This window comes from Sorex fumeus, unplaced genomic scaffold (genome assembly GCF_029834395.1).
Source record: "Sorex fumeus unplaced genomic scaffold, SorFum_2.1 ptg000064l, whole genome shotgun sequence".
Lineage (NCBI taxonomy): Eukaryota > Metazoa > Chordata > Mammalia > Eulipotyphla > Soricidae > Sorex > Sorex fumeus.
In genome coordinates this window covers 3690775-3711524 of record NW_026606121.1, presented here as the reverse complement: position 1 = coordinate 3711524, position 20750 = coordinate 3690775, and the positions used below count along the sequence as shown (strand labels likewise).

The window sequence follows — 20750 nt, the reverse complement described above, 5'->3', positions numbered from 1 at the left end:
AGGAGAAAGAATACAGGAGGTCGTGAGGAGAAAGAACGCAGGTTGTGAGGAGAAACAACTAGGAGGCTGTGAGAAGAAAGAACGCAGGAGGTTGTGAGGAGAAAGAACGCAAGAGGTTCCCGGGCAGGGACCTCACGCCTGGCAGACAGGTTAACAGTTCCTGAGTCTCAATTTTCTGAACTGAAAAATGGGAACACGAGGTCCCCTCACACGCACGCGGTCGCGAGACGGGGACACGGGCACGCCTCGACGATGAATGAAAGGCCACGGGGCGGGACCTGACTTCCCCGCTTCTTCCTAGGCGCGTGCGCACTCCGCCCCGCCCCGCAGGCGGCACCCCCGGTGAGGCCTCGCGCGTGCGCACGTGCGACCGGAACCCGGCCCGGGCCCCCGGGGTGAAGGGGCGGGTCATCGGCGGTGCGGCTGCGCGCGCGCGGGCGTGCGTCGGGGGGCGGGGCCGCGCAGGCGCGCAGGGCGCCCCGGCTCCGGCGCATAAACAAGAGCGGGGCCGGGATGAGGCGGCGGTTGCTTCCCGAGCAGCGAGAGGCGGCCTCTGAGGCGGCGAGCGGGGCCCGGCGCCGACCCTGAGCGCTCCCGACCCGCCCCCCGCGCGCGAGCCCACGGCCGGGCCCACCCGCCCGCCCGCCCGCTCGCCCGCCGCCGCGCGCCCACCATGAACCTGGCGAGCCAGAGCGGCGAGGCCGGCGCCGGCCAGCTGCTCTTCGCCAACTTCAACCAGGACAACACGTAAGGCGCGGGCGGGGGTCCCGGGGGTTGAGGGGCGAGGGGCGCCGTCCTCGGACCCTCGAGCCGGGCGGGGTGGTCCTGGGGGGTGGGGGGCTTCGGCCGCGTCGGCCGGGCGGTCTCCTCCGCGAAGTCGCCGCGGAGCCTGAGGGGGTCCGGCCGCCCTCGCTGGCCGGACCCCCTGCGCCCCCCCACCCCCGTCCTCTCCGGCAGGTCGCACCGACGCCCTCCGTGAGCCGGACGGGGTCCGGTCCAGGCCTGCCCAGTTCTCCAGGGGGAAACTGAGTCCCCGGCACAGGTGCCGGGGCCGGGGGCTCCGAGTGTGCCCCCTTCCCCCGGAAGGAGAGAAGCCCCCGTTGGCTTGCTCAGGAGGGCCCGGGTCTCCCGCGTGCCCTGGGCTCCCGAGATCGCCCGTCCGAGAGAGTGGGCTGCGGGGCCGGAGCGCCCAGAGCCATCTTGGGAAGTGAGGAAGAGGAAGAGGAAGTGATGTCAGCGGGGAGGAGTGAGTGGGGAAGGCGGGCGGCTGGGGGGCTCCCCGGGATCCGAGACTTGGCGGGAGCGACCTCCCCTCAGGCTCCTGATGAGGAAACGCGGGTTCAGGAGGGGTCAGTGGTTGCCCAACAGGTGCAGGGCAGCGGTCAGAGTGCAGCCGAGGGTGCCCCTGGGGTGTCTAGGAATCATGCCGCAGTGCTCAGGGAAGCGTGACACAGGCTTGGGGTGCAGGTGGAGCACAGCGCCCCTGAGGCCCCGTGCGCAACCTGTTGGCAGATGACACGGACTCTCTGCGACTGTGTGCGTGCCCCAAAGCCTCAGTCTTCTGAGACCCCGTGGGGAACAGGCAGCTCTGCCCGGCCTGGTGTGTTGGTCTCTTTTTCTCTCTCATGTCCCCGCTCAGTTAAAAGCTCTCTGGAGCACTTCCTCCCGTAATCCCTAAGTGACTGCAAAAGGGCAAGCTGACTCTGGCCACTGTGTCACACACTTCAGGGTCCCCCCTCACGGGACAGGGTGGCCCTGGCCTCAGAAAGCCCCAGTCCCGACTTCTTGGAAATCATTTGCACCCTGTTCTTTGGAGAGTCCTAGGGTAGTTGGCTCAAGGAAACTTTCAGAGCCGTTGGGACTTGCTCAAGTGGAGGTTGTGTCAAGTGCTCTCATCTAGGACCCATGAGGGTGGCACCTTCGCAGCTGTTGGCTGTTTGCACTTGGAAGGGGCCATATGGTCAGTGCTCTTCCCTTGCCCGTCTCTGGGCTTGGGACACAGGTTTTCAGTGGGCACCAGCTGGGCGAGGGTCCGCATTCCCAGCATTCAGCGAGCAGATCTGGACAGCACCAGGGCCTTCATGGTTCTTGGCTCTTGATGGGACGTGGAGTGTGGTGGGGCTTTTACCGTCCTGACCATGTATGTGTTTTTGCCCATTTATTTCCAGTGTGTGCTTTATAACTGCAGCAGTGAAAGAGGCCCTGGGAACCACTAATCTTGCTTTTGGCTGGCTGGTGCCGGCTCCCATCGGCATGGCAGAGACTTCCCGGGAAGGTTTGCTCTGCAGACTCTGGGCCTTTGAGCTGGACAGCACAGACTACTCAGTGGCAGGTGCCCTTCGCGCTCGGGCAGCCCATGTTTTAAACTGTGTTTCTGGAAGGGATGGCCTAGAGAGGGGAGCTTGAAGGGCCAATGTGTCAGGGCCTCAGGCCCTGGGGAATGGACAGAGGAGGGCTCCGCGCCCCCAGACTTCTGTTCCAGGAGGCGGGGAGAACGGTATTACAGGGTTACAACCTTAACTGTTTAGCATTTCCCAAAGTGGAGGTGCTGGGCTGATACAGGGGGTGGCAGGTGCTTCGACACAGTGAGGGACGCCTTCTGTTTGTTCACTGAAGGAAAGTAGGGTTCCCAGGGTGCTGAGTGCGTCTGTGGAAAGGGCAGTAGCCAGGTGGAGTCGGCCCACTGGTGGAACTGCTCCTGCCTGCGTGGAGGAGGCGGGACAGTGTCATTCTACTCAACCTGTGACCCATGAGACAAACATGATACATGGAATCCTGGAGAGGTTTCATGTATCCCCAGGCTCCAGCTTGCCGAGAAGCAGTTGAGGGTCTGGTGTAGGAGGACTACTCTGGGTCCCCCTGAGTTTGAAAGAAAGGCCTTCAGGGTAGAGACGAGCAGAGGGAGACAGTTCAGGTTGCTTCCTGTTGGCGGTGGTAGTGGGGACCATTCCACTCAACCCTGTAGTCAGGTGGCTCTTTGGTAAGGAAGGGGACGAGGAAAGAGGGTGGAGAAAGAAAATGTGAAAGAAAGATCTGATACATGTTTGCTTTCTTTTTTTTTCTTCTGATTTTTGGCCACATCCAGCCATGCTCAGGGCTGACTCCTGCTTTGTGTTCAGAGATTACTGCTGGCAGGGCTTGGGGGACCATATGTGGTGACGGGATTTGAACCTGGTCAATTCATATTTTTGTTTTCGTTGTACTCACATTCTATTAGATATTGAACGTCCAAGTTTAAATTTTGTGACAAAGTCAATCAAAGATGGGCGCAAGCATGGGTATTTAATTTGGCTTCATCCCAAACTCCTTATTCAAATGTCACTCATCAGTGTACTGGAGATACTTTAAAGGTTGTGAATCTGTAGAGTGGGAGAATGAGGAGGCACATGCAGTCACATGAATCTGGAAGCTGCTTCCATCACTCTCTGCCCTGCCGAGGGCACAGCCAGGTGGCTGGGTTTGCTGCCAGGCCCAGTAGAAGGCAGGGGAGGAGCATTCAACCCTGCCTTTGTTAGGGAGTGCAAGCTCTTCCCTTTAACAAGTGGCACCGTGTTACCTTACAAAAGGTACGGCAGGTACATGGCCGACTTGGGTCTGTTCTCCCAGCGCCACCAGGAGTGAGCCCTGAGCACGAGCGGGTGTGGCTCCAAATCAAACAAACAAAAAATTCCAGCATGAACTACATGGACTGAGTCATTCCCTTAAAGGGGGCTCTCACTCCCCTGTACCTCTGTGCTCCCTAGTCCCTGTGGTGTTATGTCCCGGGAATCTTGGGCGGGTGGTGGAAGCAGAGCCTCTGAGGAGTGTGAACTAACCTTTAGCTTTCAGCATGGAAATATTAAACTTATTTGTATTTATTCCTCTAAAAATATCTCAGGTCGGAGAATTCAAAGGGCTGGGCGTGCATGTGGGAGACCAGGTTTCATTCTGAGGCTCTGCGGGTTCCCCAGGTACCCCAGGAGTGACCCAACCCCTCCGCACCATTGGACGTGGCCACAAAACAGAACAAGAGCGCCCTCCCCACCCCACCCCACCCCCCAGTCGTTAAATCATGCTCCTGTGGTCTGGAGAGCTGCATCCATGTTTCCATTTCTTAGACCTGCCTGCACTCTCAGTCTGGCAGTGCTCCTAACTCCAACGTGCTGCTGTGTTTGCTGTCCCACACCTGTCTGGGACTGCCTCCGAGGACGTCCTTGGTCCGCAGTGTCCAGGTTGGGGGCACAGGATGAGTCTGGTGCTATCCAGGCTGAGTGCTCACAGTCCCTGAGGGCAGGTGAACCTGTGCTTCATCCTTTGGAAGAAGCCCTCTCAGAGCTCTTAAAATACTGACAAGCTTTGGGATTTGGTTTCCAAGTCACCAAGAAATGAGTGGGGAGAGGCTGTGCCTGGAGGCCGGGTGGCTCTAAGGACAAGCCACAGCCATGGGCGCTGCGACTCCCACAGCCCAGCCCTCCCCCACTACCGCTCACTTCGTGGGGGGTTTTCATAAGTGACAAGCCCAGGAAAATGGCCAGAGTGAGGAGGATGGTTTGTTGTTGTTGTTTTCCAGTCTGAAATAGTGGGGCGTGGGGGGAGGGGTGTTTAACATACCAGCCTGAGTTATCTGGAAAACTCCTGAACATCAGTTTCCTAAGAGCATGGGTGGTTGAAGTTTTGTTTCATATATTAGCCTTACCTAAGACAATTTTTTGGCCACTTTTCAGAAGTGATATATTATCTCATTCATAGAACTAATTTAGTGGTGTGAATGATTTTGCGAAAATAGGAGTTTTGTTTTTGTTTGTACTTCTAAGGTAACCCCATTACTATCAAAAATTTTAGATGCTTGGAGCCGGAGAGATAGTAGACCAAGTAGGGCGCTTGTCTTGTAGATGGCTGATCCAGGTTCAGTCCCCAGCATCCCATATGATCCCCTGAGTAGCTCCTGAGTATTGCTGGGTGTGTCCCCAAAATCCCCCCCAAAAAAAATTCAGAGGCTAGAGAGACATTATAGCGGACAGAGTCCTTGTCTTGCATGCCCTTGTCTCCTGGGTTTGATCTCTGGCACTCGAAGCCTGCTCAGGACTTACTCCTGGGTCTGCACTCGGGAATTAACTCCTGGCAAGGCTCAGGGAACGATATGGAGTAACCGGGGATCGAACTGGGTTTGTCACATGCAAGACAAATGTCTTACCCAATCTACTATTGCTCTGACCCCTAAAATAAATTATGGTGCTCAGAGCAGCTCTGTTCTCAGAACATATTTCTTCAGCCTGTCTGCGTGGAAAAAGACTTAGCATTCCCATGTTTGAGCTGACAGTCACAGACCCTGTCCTCCTTCATTCCGTGTGCCAGCCTACTGCATGGAATGCCTCTTACTGAGGCCCTGGTTTCGCTCCTGTCTCTGCTTGCTCTGTAGTCTCCCAGAGTCTCAGTACAGACAGGACCTCAGTGTCTGTGCTCCTCCCCTCAACACTGTAGACAGGACCCCACCATCCTAGCCCCCCAACACTGCAGACAGAACCTCACCGTTCGAACCCCTGACAGTGTAGACAGCCTTTCGTCTTAGTCCTCCCCACCCCCTGAGCCCTCAGATACTTGGAATAGACAACCCCACTGTCCGAATCCCCCTCACACTCTGCAGACTAGACCCCACTGTCCGAGACCCTGACACTGCATACAAGACGAGCCCCCCAACACTTTGCAGATAGGACCCTCCATTATAGCTCCCCGACACTCAAGTAGTGAAGGGAAGCCCTATGATGACACTACCCCTTGTCTCCTGTCCCACTGTCCTCTTGTGGTGAGCTTTGAGGTCCCTCCTACATCAGGGTTCAGGGATGAGTGTGGACTGGGCCCAGGAGATCCTCGGCCTGGAGCCTCAGCTGCTTCCTTTTCGGCCCAGTGCCCAGGTTCTGAGCCAACTCTGGAGTTGCCATGAGGAGTCAGACTCCGTCCGTCCAAGCCCTTGGGCAGATACTGCCAAATGCCACCCTGCCCCAACTGGCCGAGTCTTGCTTCCAAGTTCAGGGTGCTCACTTCCTCTAGAGCACTCACCTGTCCCTTGGATCACGTCACCTACAAAGCCCTGGTTGGATGTCCAGGGATCATTCGTTTCAGAGCTGATTGCTTTCATTCATTGCTAGCGTAAAGGAAGAATGAATGCTGTTATAGATTTTACTGCCCAGCCCTTTCCCAGATTCCGAGGGGTGCCATGTTCCTTGTCCTCGGCCACTCGCCCACTTCCCTGGTGGTATTTGCTAGTGTTGGAGACGTGACCGCTCTGGTAACTGGAGCTATTTTGTACGTGTTCACTGTCTGCGCGTCTCAGCTCTCACTCTGAATTTGGCTTTTTTGCAGGTCCCTAGCTGTTGGTAGTAAGTCCGGTTATAAATTTTTCTCCCTTTCTTCTGTGGATAAGCTGGAACAGATCTATGAATGCAGTAAGTGTTTGCTTTATTTTTCCCCCTTCTTAAATAGACAACTATATACTTGCCTTGGAATGTGTCCTGGCTATCACCTGGAGCCCCTGAGCAGAGCTGGCCTCCCTCAGTCTGACCACGAGATGTCAGCATTGGACCCTTGGGCCTAGTTTCCCACCTGCCCAGACACATCCCCAGAAACTGTGGGCTTTCCCTTGCAGACCTTTCATTAGCCTGTCTGTGGGATTCTCTGATAATGTCATTTGACCTCTGAGTTTTGGTCACAAAGGGCTTTCCCAAAAGTGCAGAGTGTTCTGAGAGTGGTTCATTGTCTTGGGTGTGGGCCTAGCCCTTGGAGGTGCCACAGCAGGTGCCCTGAACGCACAAGAGCCCCTGCCCGTCAGCCGCGTGGATCTCAGCAGCCTATGGGGGACCTCGCCTGCCAGCAGGCACGGAAACACCCTCTGCCCCCTGACTCTTGAGCATGCCTGTGACGTTGACCTCAGTCTGTGTTTCCTATGTGGAATCTGACATACTTGTGAGTGTAGAACAGGATTAAGAGACCCTCCCCCACCAAGAACATGCTGGAAGTGTGGACTCCTCCCCGTAGGTTCTGTCTGGCTAGAGTTCTGAAGCTCCAGTGGGCTGCCAGTCCCTTCCGGCAGCAGTGGGCCAGCCTCCGCCCACTCCCATCTCTGATCTCCGTGTCCAGTATGTTCTCCAGTGTGAAGATTGTGTCATTTCCAAAATGTCACCTAGATGGCAGAATAGCAATCGTCTGGTGGGCCTAGACAGCCCTTTTTCCCCACACAGCAGTACCTGGGCATGCGATTGGTATGGATGTTGGTCTCAGATTTGTCCTGTTATTGCTGAGTCGAGGCCCTCCTGGGAGTGACCCATTCAGTCTGTGGAAGGACATCTGGGTGGGCCACAGTTACGGCTCTTTCCCACCGAACTGCTCTGAGCCTCTATGGCCAGAAGTCCTTAGGAACGAATGTCTGATCTTTCCATGGAAGTCTCCTCGTGGATCTGCCCATTTTCTAATTGGATTTTCTCCTTCACTGTTGCATATGTCCATGTTCCACTCTGGAGGATGCCAGGCGGGGCTGTGAGTCGCCTCTGTACCCCTCGGCCTGGAGCTCATGTTCCAGCGTACTTCTGTGACCAGTCACCTGGGGACATGGGTCCGGGGAGGCTTTGGGCCCATCCTCTCCATTGTCACCATAAGCATATTTGGGGGGACTGGGCTTTTCCAGTGCTGTGTCTCCTCCTGAGGGTCGGCCATTTCCCTGTGTGGCTCTGTCGCCCTTCAGAACCGGCGTTTGAGCAGAGAGAGGTGGATGAGGTGGATGAGCTGTGTCAGGTTAGGCGGGACACAGTGGCAGTCAGACAGGCCAGGTCTGCTTCCAAGTGTGCATGCCTGCCTCCCTTGCCTGCCTTCAGTGTCCTCAGGCTTGCTCTTGGCTCCCCTGCAGCCTCTGGGCTCTAACTGGTTCCTGCTGGAAGGTGAGGTCTGAATGGTGAACAAAGCAGGGTGGGGCATAAAACTCCCCAGATCAGCCGCATTGGCTGATCAACACTGGCCCTCAGGAGTGTTCTCCATAGGCAGGGGGCCCATCACGACCTCTGGATGACAGATGTTGGTCGTGGGTCTGCACACACAGTTCCGGAATCTTACTTTGAATTGCTGCCAGGATCATCCTGTTTGGGGACCAGTGATTAGGAAGGTGTGCGACACCCTGAACCCGCAGACCCAGCCTTACTCTAATTGGATGAGTCTAGTTGGTGCCACACCTGGCAGATCCGGAAGGACCATGTGCTGCACACTGCTTCTTGGGCCCTGCTGGGGTGGGCGCAGGGACTCTCCCCTGGCACCTGCTGCCTCATCTTCCACGGGTTTCTATGAGAATAAAACGGGTTGTCTCAATGGCATCTGCAAGAGTGACTCCCCTGGATACTGGTATCGATTGTTCTGGTTAGTGAACTTCCGACCCTTCAAAGTGGTTGGTGAAGGCCGAGAGAGAGCACAGTGGGGAAATCCGGTCCCATCTCTGGCACCTGCTGTGGTGCCCCAAGCACTTCCAGGAGTGATTTCTGATCCCAGAGCCAGGGATGAGTCCTGAGCACCACTGGGTGTAACCCCAGAACCAGAACAGATGATGAGATGCCCGGTTGGCCGAGCATTCGCCGTGCCTGTGAGGGGCCCTGAGCTCCGTCCCCTCACCCTGCTGTGCTACCCAGCACTGCCAGTATGGCCCTTTTGAAAACATGATGAAATGCATAAAGAGCTTCTGGAGGGTTGATGGTTTATAAACTGAAGCTAGTAAATCTTGTGGCCCCCGGAGCTTGCTTCCTCTTCCATGGCCTTTATTGAACAGATGAAAGCATGTCTGACAAGGCAGCTCTAAAGCGAGATTGCTTTCCAGTGGCTCAGAGCAAAGATTATCTGACCAGTGCCCTGTCCAACCTCGTCATTGACTCAGACCCTCGTCAGGCAGAAAATCAGACCTTCGCTCTCAGTCTGTTACAGAAAGAACAAGCCCATTTGTGTTAGGTAAAACAAGATTGACAGCTCCTTGGTTTTGTTGTTCAAGCCAAGAAACCTGTGACTGGTGTCTGAAAGCTTTTTTGTTAGGTGGTTTTCTTTTGTTTTTTTTTTTTTCTTGTTTTTGTTGTTGTTGTTGTTAAACTCATTTTTAAACCATAGCAAGTCATGAGAACCCCAGATGCTTTGTGCCCACCACACTGAGCCCATAGAGTCTTCCTGCCCCTTCTCCCTGTGTTAGTACATGTGTTAGTAGATGCCTCAGAGCCCACCTGAGCATCAGGACACAGGGTATAGTTTTATCATTTGTAAATGTGCACAAGAGGTTAGATGGAGGGGCTGGAGTAATAGCACAGTGGGTAAGGCGTTTGCCTTGCACACGGCCAACCCGAATTCAATTCCCAGCATCCCATATGGTCCCCTAAGCACTACTAGGAGTAATTCCTGAGTGCAGAGCCAGGAGTAACCCTTTGCATCGCCGGGTGTGACCCAAAAAGCAAAAAAAAAAAAAAAAAAAAGAGGTTAGATAGAAACGTCCGATTCCTCAGATCCTGCATTGTGTGTTTGCTTGTTGGGGTCTTGAGTCAGGCAGAGATCGTTGTCATACTTCCCCCTCTAAGAGTGCCTCAGCTGCTCCTAAGCTCAGCACATGTGGTTGGGCCTGTGTGGATCCCAAAACTCATGTCTGGTGCCCCTCGTCCTGCAGACATATCTGTGTGCGGCACTTGGACTCTGACGTGGAGATGTTGCCTTGCAGCCTGGGCCAGCCGGTAGGAGGCCAACAGTATCTTCTCTGTCTAATTGACAGAGTTCAGGCAGCGAAGTTCAGACAGGCAGCCACTGGGAGAGTTTGGCACAGAGTGGCCGAGATCCCTTGTACTGAGCTCTCCAAGTAAGGCCTGAGGCCCTAGGGCTCATGTCCAGACCCCCTCATCTCCCGCCCCAGCTCAGCACTGGCCCTGCAGTCCCTGTGGCTGGCTGTCGGACACTGGCAGATGCAATATGCGCGGGGCCATGGTGCTTCGTAATGCATCTGAGTCAGTGCCATCACCCGCAGGAGGGCCAAGTATCCATGGGTGGGAATTGGCTGCTCTCTGGGTGGGCTCTGTTTTCATTTGTGTTTAGAAGTCCCCTGGGGGGTGAGGAATGATGAAATAATGTGACAGAGTTCGTGAAAGAGCCCAGTAGAAATAGGAACCACAGCCATAGGATAGCAAGGAGGGTGCTTGCCTTGCATGTGGCATACTTGGACTCGATCCCTGGCACCCCATAGGGTCCCCTGAGCATCACCAGGGGTGATTCCTGGGTGCAGAGCCAGGGGTTAGCCCTGAACCCCCATCAAATGTGGCCCACAACTGAAGAAAAGGAAAAAAGGGGGGGTTGGAGTAATAGTACAGCGGGTGGGGTGTTTGCCTTGCACTTGGCCAACCCAGGTTCTAATCCCAGCATCCTATATCATATGGTCCCTCAAGCACCACCAGGAGTGATTCCTTAGTGCAGAGCCAGGAGTCAGCCCTGAGCATCACCAGGTGTGACCAAAAAAAACAAAAAGCAAAAAAAGAAAAAGTTGGGGCTGGAGCAATAGCACAGCTGGTAGGGCGTTTGCCTTGCACGCAGCTGAGCCGGGTTCGATTCCCAGCATCCCATATGGTCCCCCGAGTACTGCCAGGAGTGATTCCTGAGTGCAAAAGCCGGGAGTAACCCCTGAGCATTGTCGGGTGTGACCCAAAAAGCAAAAAAAAAAAAAAAAATTTGATCTAAACCCCCAACAGTGGTATGTAAAAGTTGGGGGCTTGAAATCAGTTCTTGGGATGGCCCAGAAATCTGAATGTCCTTTGGTGAGCCCAGAGCGGCTGCTGCAAGCCCCCAGACAATCCCAGACCTAGCCCACCTGCCCGCGGCTGTTCTGCCCTCTGCTGAACCACATCCCAGCCCAGGGCTGTAGCTTGTCTGCCCCACACCTCTCGGGTGCAGTGGGCAACAGCACATTCAGCCCTGCAGCTTGCCCTAATCTCGTTTCCAGTCTTATCGCCCCCCAGAACCCCAGAGCTCACGAGCAGTCACCCCTCCTTCCCCCGCCTCAGCCCTGGGCACTGCAGATAACTGGGCCTGGGGCTGCTCTCCCTGGACATGTGACCCCAGCCTCTCAGACACGGGGTGATTTTGAAATGAATTTGTTGATGATGTTACCAGTAAACGTTTTATTTGTAAAACAGGCGTCATGTATGTATACTCAGGGTTCAGTGCAGGGGGGATTCTCGGGCCAGCAGGGCTGTGAGTGGGGATGTTGCTTGTCTCGTTTGTAGAAGTTTGCATGATTCATACATGGCTCTTGTAGCTGGGTTGCGGGTGGCATCTGAGGAGGGTCTGCTGCTAGGTAAAGGTAAAGGTAAAAGGTAAAGGCCCTCCCGTTGATCGTCGATTTGCTCGAGCGGGCCCAGTAACGTCTCCATTGGAGACTTTTGTTGTTACTGTGTCTGGCATATCGAATACTCTCGGCAGCTTGCCGGGCTCTCCGAGAGGGGCGGAGGAATCGAACTCGGGTCGGCCATGTTGGCTGTGTGCAAGGCAAATGCCCTACCGCTGTGCTATTGCACGCAGCCAACATGGCCGACCCGAGTTCGATTCCTCCGCCCCTCTCGGAGAGCCCGGCAAGCTGCCGAGAGTATTCGATATGCCAGACACAGTAACAACAAAAGTCTCCAATGGAGACGTTACTGGGCCCGCTCGAGCTGCTGCTAGGTGACCATCTTTATTTTGTTCCCGGTGGTACCAACTGTAAGATAGATTCTGAGGGTCGGGAATATAGTAAATGGAGAAACATTTTAGAGGGGGCCGGGGAGATAGTACAGTGGGTAGGGTGCTTACCTTGCACACGGCCAGCTCGGTACCCTATGTGGTCTCCTAAGCCTGCCAGCAGTGATTTCCTGAGTGTAGAGTCAGGAGTTAACCCTCTGCGCTGCTAGATGTGACCCAAACTACCCCTCATTTTTTAAAAAAATAAATGTACCAATTTAGGATTTCTCTTTTCTATTACTATGGGAGTTCCCGGAATTTCAGTATCACAGATCTGAGATTATCACAGCATCTGTGCTCCTGTCTTTCCCAGCACTCCTTAGATCCTCTTTTTCTTCTGGCAGTCTTCCTTTGCCTGCTTTTCTCTTGGCTATTTATTTCATCCTTTAATGATTTAAAATGAAGAAGCATTTTGCTGTGAGCTGTAGATGCCTGTGCTGTGGGGTGTCTGCTGTGGGCTATAGATGTCTCTCATCGGCTGTCACTGTGGACTGTAGATGCCTGTCTGTCAGGTGTCTGCTGTGGGCTGTAGATGCCTGTGCTATTGGGTTTCTGCTGTGGACTGTAGATGCCTGTCAGCTGTCCGCTGTGCACTGTAGATTCCTATCCTGTAGGGTGTCTGCTGCTTTGTTTTGTCTTGGAATTACTTCAGCGATGCTCAGGACCATGTGGTACCGGGTTAGCCCGGCTGTGCACACTCCTCGTGCTGCAGCCCACATGTGAGAGGTTGGGACATGGGCTCAGCACATGCAGGGCCCACACCCACATGATGGTCACTGACTTGACCTCTGCATAACCCATTTGTCAACCTGTGCCTGTCCCTGTGGATAAAATGCCCTCATCCTTCTGTATGATTTCAGGGATTAAGAATAAAGTGTAGGGACTGGAGCTATGATAGCACAGCGGGTAGGGCGTTTGTCTTGCACACGGCCAACCTGGGTTTGACTCCCAGCATCCTATATGGTCCCCCAAGCACTGCCAGGAATAATTCCTGAGTGCAGAGCCAGGAGTAAACCCTGTGCATTGCTGGATGTGGCCCAAAAAGTAATAAATAAAACTTAAAAATAAAGTGTAGAGGGGCTAAAGCAATAGTACAGCAGGGAAGGTGCTTGCCTTGCACGCAGCTGTCCTGGACTCGATCCCCAGTATCCCATATGGTCCCCTGAGCACCACTTGGGTAATTTCTGAGTATAGAACATGGAGTACCGCTGGGTATGGCCCCCCAAGTTTAAAATAAACAATAATAAAAATAAAGTGTAGCAACTAGGCGGAGTGCCAAATACAGAACATGGATTATGAGATTCTTCACACTGTGTTTGGAAAGGACATTGTTCATCGCGGATCTCTCTTCATCAAGATCTCTTAGTGGGCACAGACAGGTTCCTGTGGGTGTACCCTGCCCTGCGCCTAACTCCCCACCCCTCACAAGAAGGCAGGACTGCTGGAGTGGGAGCAGATCTGACCCTCACCCTGCCTTGAGAAGGGCGGGCTTGCGGGGTGGGAGGCCCTGCTGCCACGGGGATGTCCCTTCTGGGTACAGAGCTGCAGAGGCCACAGCAGGACATCAGGATTTTCTGTTGCAAAGAGTTTCCAGGCCAGAACCCTTCTCCACTTGGCGTCCCTGTCACTGGTCAGGTACCTGCAGGGCACCTGGCCGGCATTGTTGGCGGCTTCTCCTGCTTCCCAGAGCCTGTTTGCTGTAGGCCAAGTCAGTGAGGCAGGTAGTGAGAGCCTGCGCATGGGCCTGTGTTTATTCTCTTCTGTGCAAGGTGCTGGAGACACAGTAGTAATCCAGACTTCTGGGTGGGATCCCTCCCAGGGAGGGGTAGGGGGTAACTGGTATGGGAGCTGGGCTCTGGGCTGACCTCTGGGGAGAGGGCAGGGGTATTTGTGGCAGGGAGTCCCTGGGACTGGTTTACATGGAGAACTCGCCCTGTGCATCACCACACTTTCCAGCTGCCTGGGAACCCCCACGGCTGCACGTACGCGGCGGCCCAGCTCCATGCCCATGCATCTGTCTTGCTTGCAGCTGACACTGAGGACGTGTGCATTGTGGAAAGGCTGTTCTCCAGCAGCCTTGTGGCCATTGTCAGCCTCAAGGCCCCTAGGAAGCTCAAAGTCTGCCACTTCAAGAAGGGCACCGAGATCTGCAACTACAGTTATTCCAATACCATCCTGGCCGTGAAGCTCAACCGCCAGGTGAGGCCCGGCTCCCGACACTGCTCCCCAGAGTGGGCTGATCTCTGCTGGACAGCTGAGTGTCCCTCGTCCTGGGCCAGAGTCCATCTGCCCCGCCTTTCTCTCCTGTGTGGGCACCTTCTCAGCCACTCTCCCCTTTCCAGACTGCTTCCGCAGAACCCGCCTTGAAGATGAGGCATTCCCCACATTGTCTGAACCTTACCCCAGACACCCAGGAGGTCCTGGGCACCCCACATGGGACGTGGGGGTGGGCACGTGCATTTATCAGGCCTGGGCTCCTGCACACCTGCAGAGTTCGGGCCTGGGACCCAGCGACTGCCCCCTGGCCTGGAGGGGCTAGAGCTGGAAATAGTCCTTTTTCCCAGAAAACGTGGTTGGAATGGGAATGAAGAGGCATACTGTCATTGTGCCCTTTTTATTTTTTTTTCTCAATTTTTTTGGTTTTATACCACACCTGGAGGTGCTCAGGGCTTCCTCCTGGCTCTGCTCAGGAACTGCTCTTGGTGGTGCCTAGGGATTCAGCCCAGATCGGCCATGTGTGAAATAGGGGTCCTGCCCTCTGTGTTATAACTGGCTGTTGGCATGGCGTGTTTTTTTTTTTTTTTAACTTAAAACACATATATGAAACCAGGCAAGGCCACTGTGGATATGGTCCTGCTCAGGGGCCCGCTGGAGATGCTGGCCAGGTGCCTGTGGACTTTGACCAGGGGATGACTGACCCCAGAAGAGCAGGGTCTGTGACCCCAGGTGCTATGCCAGCCACACTGCCCCTTGCTCTGCCTGACTCAGGCACCCCTGAGGGGCCGAGAGTAAAGCGGACATAGAGCCCCTGGGAACCACACTTGCCTTCTAGAAGGCTCAGTTCCCTCAGATACCAGCAGGAGGCGCTCAGGAAGCGTCTGCTCCCAGCCAGCTGCCCGAGGGGCCAGGCTTCTGTGTGGTCACCACTTCCTGCCTGGCGCTTGTCCCCTCCCAGAGGCTGATTGTGTGCCTGGAAGAGTCTCTGTACATCCACAATATCCGGGACATGAAGGTGCTGCACACCATCAGGGAGACGCCCCCGAACCCTGCGGGTGAGCCCCCGTTCTGCTCCCATGTCCCACAGCGCTGCCCCGTGAGCAGGCAGAAGGGGCTCTGGTCTCCACCCCCGAGCTGGCGGCGGGAGGGCAGGTCTCTCCCATAGTGTGGAGATGGGTGCAGGACTGCGGTGCCGAGCCAGAGGAGGACCTGCCGCTGAGGGCCCGCCTGTCCCCGCAGGCCTGTGCGCGCTTTCCATCAGCAACGACAACTGCTACCTGGCCTACCCGGGCAGCGCCACCATCGGGGAGGTGCAAGTCTTCGACACTATCAACCTGGTGAGTTCTCGGGCCGGCCCTACCCCCAGCTCCTCACTTCGTCCCACCAGGGCTGATGCAGGAGGCAGGGTGGATGGTGGCCATGATTCTCTGAGCGACCTTTCTGGGGGCACAAGGAGTCCTTGTCCAATACACAGCCTGTCCCCGCCCTCTACAGAGAGCCGCCAACATGATCCCAGCACACGACAGCCCGCTGGCAGCGCTGGCCTTCGACGCGAGCGGGGCGAAGCTCGCCACTGCCTCTGAGAAGGTGGGTGCACCACAGTCGGTGGGAGGGGCAGGGCTTCTTGCTTTCCTGTCATGCTGTCCTCCTATGCGGGGGGTCTGGGACTTGGCGCAGCAGGTCAGTGTCTCCCTTTCACCCTTTTGAGAGCTTCATTTACCCTGTGCCTGGTATTCAGTAATATTCTACAGCAAGAAAGTTGAGCAAGCCCGCCGAGCCCCGTCCCCGCCAAGCCCCATTCATTCGAGCCTCGTCTCTGCTTACAGGGGTGGCCTTGGCCTCCCAGTGTCCTGCAGGAAGCTGTGAGAAACAGCAGGTTACATGTGTGGCTACATGGTGTTGCCCTACCTCTCAGAGTCCAAAGTGCTGCTGGCTGCAGGGCTGCTGGCCACTGGCTGCTGGCTGACTGACCCACCCAAGCTCAGGCTGCAGTCTGCGTGCCCGCGGTGCTGTCTGGGCCGGGATGTCTCCCCCTCCGGCCGGAGATACCGTCTCAGGGCAGCACTTGGGCATGGCCCTTCCTGCAGACTTCTGAGCTCTGCTCAGTGCTGGGTCCCTGGCAGCCTGCGAACTCCTAGGATTCCAGAGCAGCTGCCGGCCGCAGCACCCACATATGACCAGAGCCCTTTGTCTCCTTTCTCGGCCCTGCTCTGGTCCCCAGATAGGCTGCCGGTACCAAGGGAGACAGGCGGTGTCACCTCCTCATGGGGGTTCCGGCTCAGATTTGGAGTGTGCAAGCACCCTGTCACACTGCCTGCCACCAGTGTCGCGCGTCTCCCGGAAGCTGCCTCATGTCTGTGCATATCTGTCGGATGCTCCTCCACTTGGCTGAAACCTTCCTTTCCTCTCTGTCTTGTCACAGGGGACTGTGATCCGGGTATTTTCCATTCCAGAGGGACAGAAACTCTTTGAATTCCGGAGAGGAGTCAAGAGGTAAGGCGTGCCGTCTCCGAGATGGACTCTGACTTCTATTGAGGTCTTGCTGCCAGTGACCCAGCATGTCCTTGCCACCACGGCCCACCAGGACTCTGGGTGGCGGAGGATAGACATGGCCATGAAACAGATGCAGGGGGCCCCTCCCCCCCAGCCCTTCCCCCTTCACAGCACCCCATAGGGGACCCAGAGAACACGGCCAGGGCCTCCCGCTGAGTGCCGGTCACGGCGGCCCTGTCCACGCTGGGCTCTGCCCCCTCCCTCAGTGATTCTGGGACCAGTGTGACTCTAGGGTGTCTCCCTCTGCCCAGCTCAGATGGGCACTTGCTCCTGGGCCTGTCTGCAGGCCAGGCACCAGCCCTTTCCTGCCAGCTCATCTTTCCAGAATGTTCTTCTGTCATCTCTGCTCCGTGTCCTCCCGCCCTGCTGTGTCCAACCCCAGCACTCCTCATGGAGAAGGGTCCATTCTCTGCTGCCCCCGCCTCTGGAGCGCAGGGGCTAGTGGTGGGACACCCCCACACCTGTCCACACTCACCCGCTTAGCCCCCGGTACATTGTTGCCCCAGAATCCCTCCCTCCCTCTCTCTCTCTGGCCTGTTGGGCCACCCAGGAGGCGATAGCCCGTGCCCTCTACCCACCCGCTCACCCTGGTCTCTCCTCTTGCCTGGAGGCCATCTCTGCCATGCATGTGGGGCTCTCTGGGCTGCCCTTGCTCAGCCAGTTGTCTGTCCTGGGGCCTGGGCAAAGCCTGCCTGCCACCCCCCATACCCCCTCTACTCCCTGCTCCCAGGGAGCCCCGACCTGGGAGTCAGGCTGGGGCCTCGAGTCACATGGGAAGCACCGCACAGGGCGCAGCAGAGCCCACCCACCGGGACGTCTGGCATATGGCTGTGCCCAGGTGTGCCCCAGGTTCTCTGGGTATAACCTGTCGTGCCCCCCAGGTGCGTGAGCATCTGCTCGCTGGCCTTCAGCATGGACGGTGTGTTCCTGTCAGCATCCAGTAACACGGAGACCGTGCACATCTTCAAGCTCGAGACTGTGAAGGAGAAGTAAGTACCAGCGAGTCGAGGGAGAGCATCCCTGGGGTCACCTGCCTACCTGTCGGGGGCGGGGGGGCTGGGGCAGTCCGGCTCTCCTTAATGTCAGAGCAGAAGGGTTCTCTCAGATGACTTGGGACTCTGGGGCACAGCGGCGCAGAAGCAGGACCTGCTGGCCCGTCCACACTGACCAAAGCACAGACTTTGTCCAGAGCCTCGGGCACCCTTGGGCTGTTATTTCTGCAGCCTGTTTCCTGAAGCCAGGGAGTGTCCTTCTGGGTGCCACACCTGATGCCATCAGTCCCCCCAGGCCTCAGGAGGAGCCCAGCACCTGGACCGGCTACATTGGGAAGGTGCTCATGGCCTCCACCAGCTACCTGCCTGCCCAGGTCACTGAGATGTTCACCCAGGGCCGCGCCTTTGCTACCGTTCGCCTGCCTTTCTGCGGCCACAAGAATATCTGCTCGCTGGCCACGTGAGTCTGCCCCTCCCTGCCGACTGGCCCAGCCCCACAGCGTCATCTTATTCCAGTTTTAGTTCCGGGTTGTGAGTCTGAAAGGCCTCCTCAGGACAAGCCTACCCCCTTTCCCGGCTTTAGTTGCCCCTCACACGCACACTCTCGCCATCCTTGGCGGTGATCTGTGGCCGAGATTTGGGCTAATGTCCGGTCTCCTGAGCTGATACTTGCAGTGGGCCATATAATGACCGCATGTCACCCTGGGTGCTCTTTTTTTTTTTTTTTTTTTTTTTTGCTTTTTGGGTCACACCCGGCAATGTTCAGGGGTTGCTCCTGGCTCTGCGCTCAGGAATTACTCCTGGCGGTGCTCGGGGGACCATATGGGATGCTGGGAATCGAACCTGGGTTCGTTGCATGCAAGGCAAATGCCTTACCCGCTGTGCTATCGCTCCAGCCCCTGCATGTCACCCTGGAGTAAATGGGCTGCTTTGGGGCTGGGTCTCCCCTGGCCACTGTGGTGGAACTTGGCCCTTCTCTGTTCTCACCAGAATCCAGAAGATTCCCCGGTTACTGGTGGGAGCGTCTGATGGCTACTTGTACATGTACAACCTGGACCCCCAGGAGGGTGGCGAGTGCACCCTGATGAAGCAGCACAAGTGAGCGGGCCTCTCACAACGCGGGCACGGGGAGGGGTGTGTGGGGACGCGGGAGAGTCCCTTTGCTCCAGCCCAGATGGGGTCCCCAGCCCCTTCTGGGAGCGTCCAGCATGGGCTGACGCAGCCCTGGTACAGCTGCTGCCTTGTTGCTGAAGGTGCCATCTCAAGAAAGTGGCATCTTCTGGTGTTGCCGCTTTGCGTGTTTAAAGGTCGTAATACTCTGGTGTTCTGGGCAATTTCCAGAGTGCACTCTGCCCTCCTCCCTCCCAGGATGAAGGGAGAGGGCCAGAAAGGATTGTGGGAAAGCATTTGCCATGCACGTGGCACCCCATGGCGTCCATTGAGCCTGGAGGAAGCCCTGAGCAGCCCCCTTTCCTCCCCCAGAAAACAGAGCGGGATGTGCTCTCCAGATTAGGGCTCAGCCCGGGTCAGTCCCCAGCACTGCAGGGATGTGGGATCCCAAGCTAGGCCTGTCTCTGACATGAGTTCTGGGACCTGAGCAGTAGTCCAGTGGTTAGGGGCTTGAGCTGAGCATGGTTCCCCATACACACAGCCCTGGCTGGCAGGCCTGAAGAGCACCACATCCTCGGTGAACCACTGTCCATGGGACCCGGAAGCCCCCTGAACTCAACTGAGACACACCCTCTCCCCCAGACACATAGTGAAGAAAGGTGCCCCTGCAAGGCAGCAGTGTGGACCCTGGGGTACCTGCAGAGCGTGCCCACAGGGATGTCCCACTTGACTGTTCCCTCCCCCAGGTTGGACGGCAGCATGGAGACGACCCATGAGATACTGGACTCGGCCTCTCAGGACTGCCCCTTGGTGGCCCAGCCCTACAGCCCCGCCGCGGCCAAAGGTACTCAGGGGCCTGCGTCCCCGACCAGACCTGGTAAGGGCGGCCGCGCCGGGCGGCTGTCGCTGTTGGCCGGCCGGCGGGAGGGCTCTGTCGGGGCAGGGCCTGTCGAGTCTGAATCACTGCATCATCTTTGAAGAAAAGCCGCCACCTGCCCGGGCCGCTCTCTGTGCACGGGGAGGGCCCCCGGCTTGTCGCCTCTCTGCTCATTCGTGACCCTCAGTGCCGACCCTGCCCGGAGGGGGCACCGGCAGGTCAGGACGCCCAATGGGCCACCTTCCCCCCAAAGTCGGCGTGAGCTCCCATGGCACCCCTGTTCTCTTGCTCACCCTTGTGATGGGCTCTTGGACACAAGCACCATGCAGTGGGGGGGCCTGACCCCTGTGTTCACTGGAGCCCCCAGATCCTGTGGGTGGCCCGTCCCTGGGAGGCCCCTTTAGGGCGGAAACAGTCCATCTTGGGCTGCCTGAAGCTCCGAGGCCTCCTCTAGCCCTCCCGCTCCCAGCCAGCCGGGGCACCCGCGGGTCCTCTGGTGGCCACCCACTGGGTGATGGATGGACTCCTTGTCTCCACAGCCTACACGGAGGAGCTGGGCGCCGTGGGCGGGGCCTGCCTGGAGGAGGAGGCAGGCACCCTGCGCCTTGAGGAGGACAGCGAGCACCCGCCCATGATCCTCCGCACCGACTGACCCGCGTGGGAGCCGGCGGGGCCCGGAGACAAGACTGTAGCTGTAGTTTGATTCCGTACTGATGAGAAATACATTGTTTTCGGTGGCTTTGAATCCTGCTCACGAATTTAGCTCTTTGTTTTTTCTTTTTTGCCAAAATACCTGTTTGGCGAAGCCCTTGGAACCTCCTCGCTTTGCATGCATTAATGTGCCAAGCCAGCAGAGGGCGCCGCGCGCCTTCCCTACTGTGAGGGCTGGGTCGGGCCAGGCCAGCCTTGCCCGGAGGAGCTGAGGAGGGGGGTGGGGCTCACAGGCTGGAGGCGGCCTCCCCAGGGCCCCTCCTGGACCTTTCCCCTCTTTTATTTTGTTAATTAAATTCTTTCCTAATTGGATTTTCCTGGGATTTCTTCCAAGTAGCCTGGACCTTGTTTCTGACCTTGCTCTCCGTGGGGCTGAAAGGGCCCCTTCCTGGCCTGGAAACCAGCGAGGCAGTGGGTGCACTTGCTCACTGGCTGCGGTGCTTGACCCCAGTTCTGTCCCCAAGTACCGCCAGGCGTGGGCTCTGAGCCCCCCCCAGAAGAGTGATGCTTGCCCCTCAAGGTGGGTGGCTGGAGTTCAGGAAAGTATG

The 20750-nt window shown here is 56.8% G+C and overlaps 1 protein-coding gene across 5 annotated transcripts; it reads left to right on the top strand.

Annotated features, from left to right (window-relative positions):
• Positions 1–451: 451 nt before the first annotated feature.
• Positions 452–20514, top strand: WIPI2 (WD repeat domain, phosphoinositide interacting 2). 5 transcript variants are annotated; one of them, XM_056128276.1, is made up of 13 exons: positions 452–747; positions 6340–6422; positions 13772–13941; positions 14918–15014; positions 15199–15296; positions 15454–15546; positions 16382–16452; positions 17394–17501; positions 17791–17964; positions 18495–18602; positions 19361–19491; positions 19595–19709; positions 20031–20236. In XM_056128276.1, the coding sequence occupies exons 1-12, from the start codon at positions 674–676 to the stop codon at positions 19669–19671; spliced, it is 1284 nt and encodes a 427-aa protein (XP_055984251.1). In that variant the 5' UTR covers positions 452–673; the 3' UTR covers positions 19672–19709; positions 20031–20236. The 5 variants fall into 5 exon arrangements, with proteins under 5 accessions (XP_055984251.1, XP_055984250.1, XP_055984247.1 ...); XM_056128275.1 differs by lacking the exon at positions 19595–19709 and having other exon boundaries at positions 19361–19458; positions 20031–20514; XM_056128272.1 differs by lacking the exon at positions 19595–19709 and having other exon boundaries at positions 20031–20514.
• The last annotated feature ends 236 nt before the right edge of the window (positions 20515–20750 follow it).

Bases quoted from the DNA above. Each gene is read 5' to 3' on its own strand.
- WIPI2 (XM_056128272.1), top strand. From the start codon at position 674: ATGAACCTGGCGAGCCAGAGCGGCGAGGCCGGCGCCGGCCAGCTGCTC. The intron at 6,423-13,771 runs GTAAGTGTTTGC...TCTTGCTTGCAG, and splicing joins GGAACAGATCTATGAATGCA to CTGACACTGAGGACGTGTGC. The intron at 19,492-20,030 runs GTAAGGGCGGCC...TTGTCTCCACAG, and splicing joins TGCGTCCCCGACCAGACCTG to CCTACACGGAGGAGCTGGGC.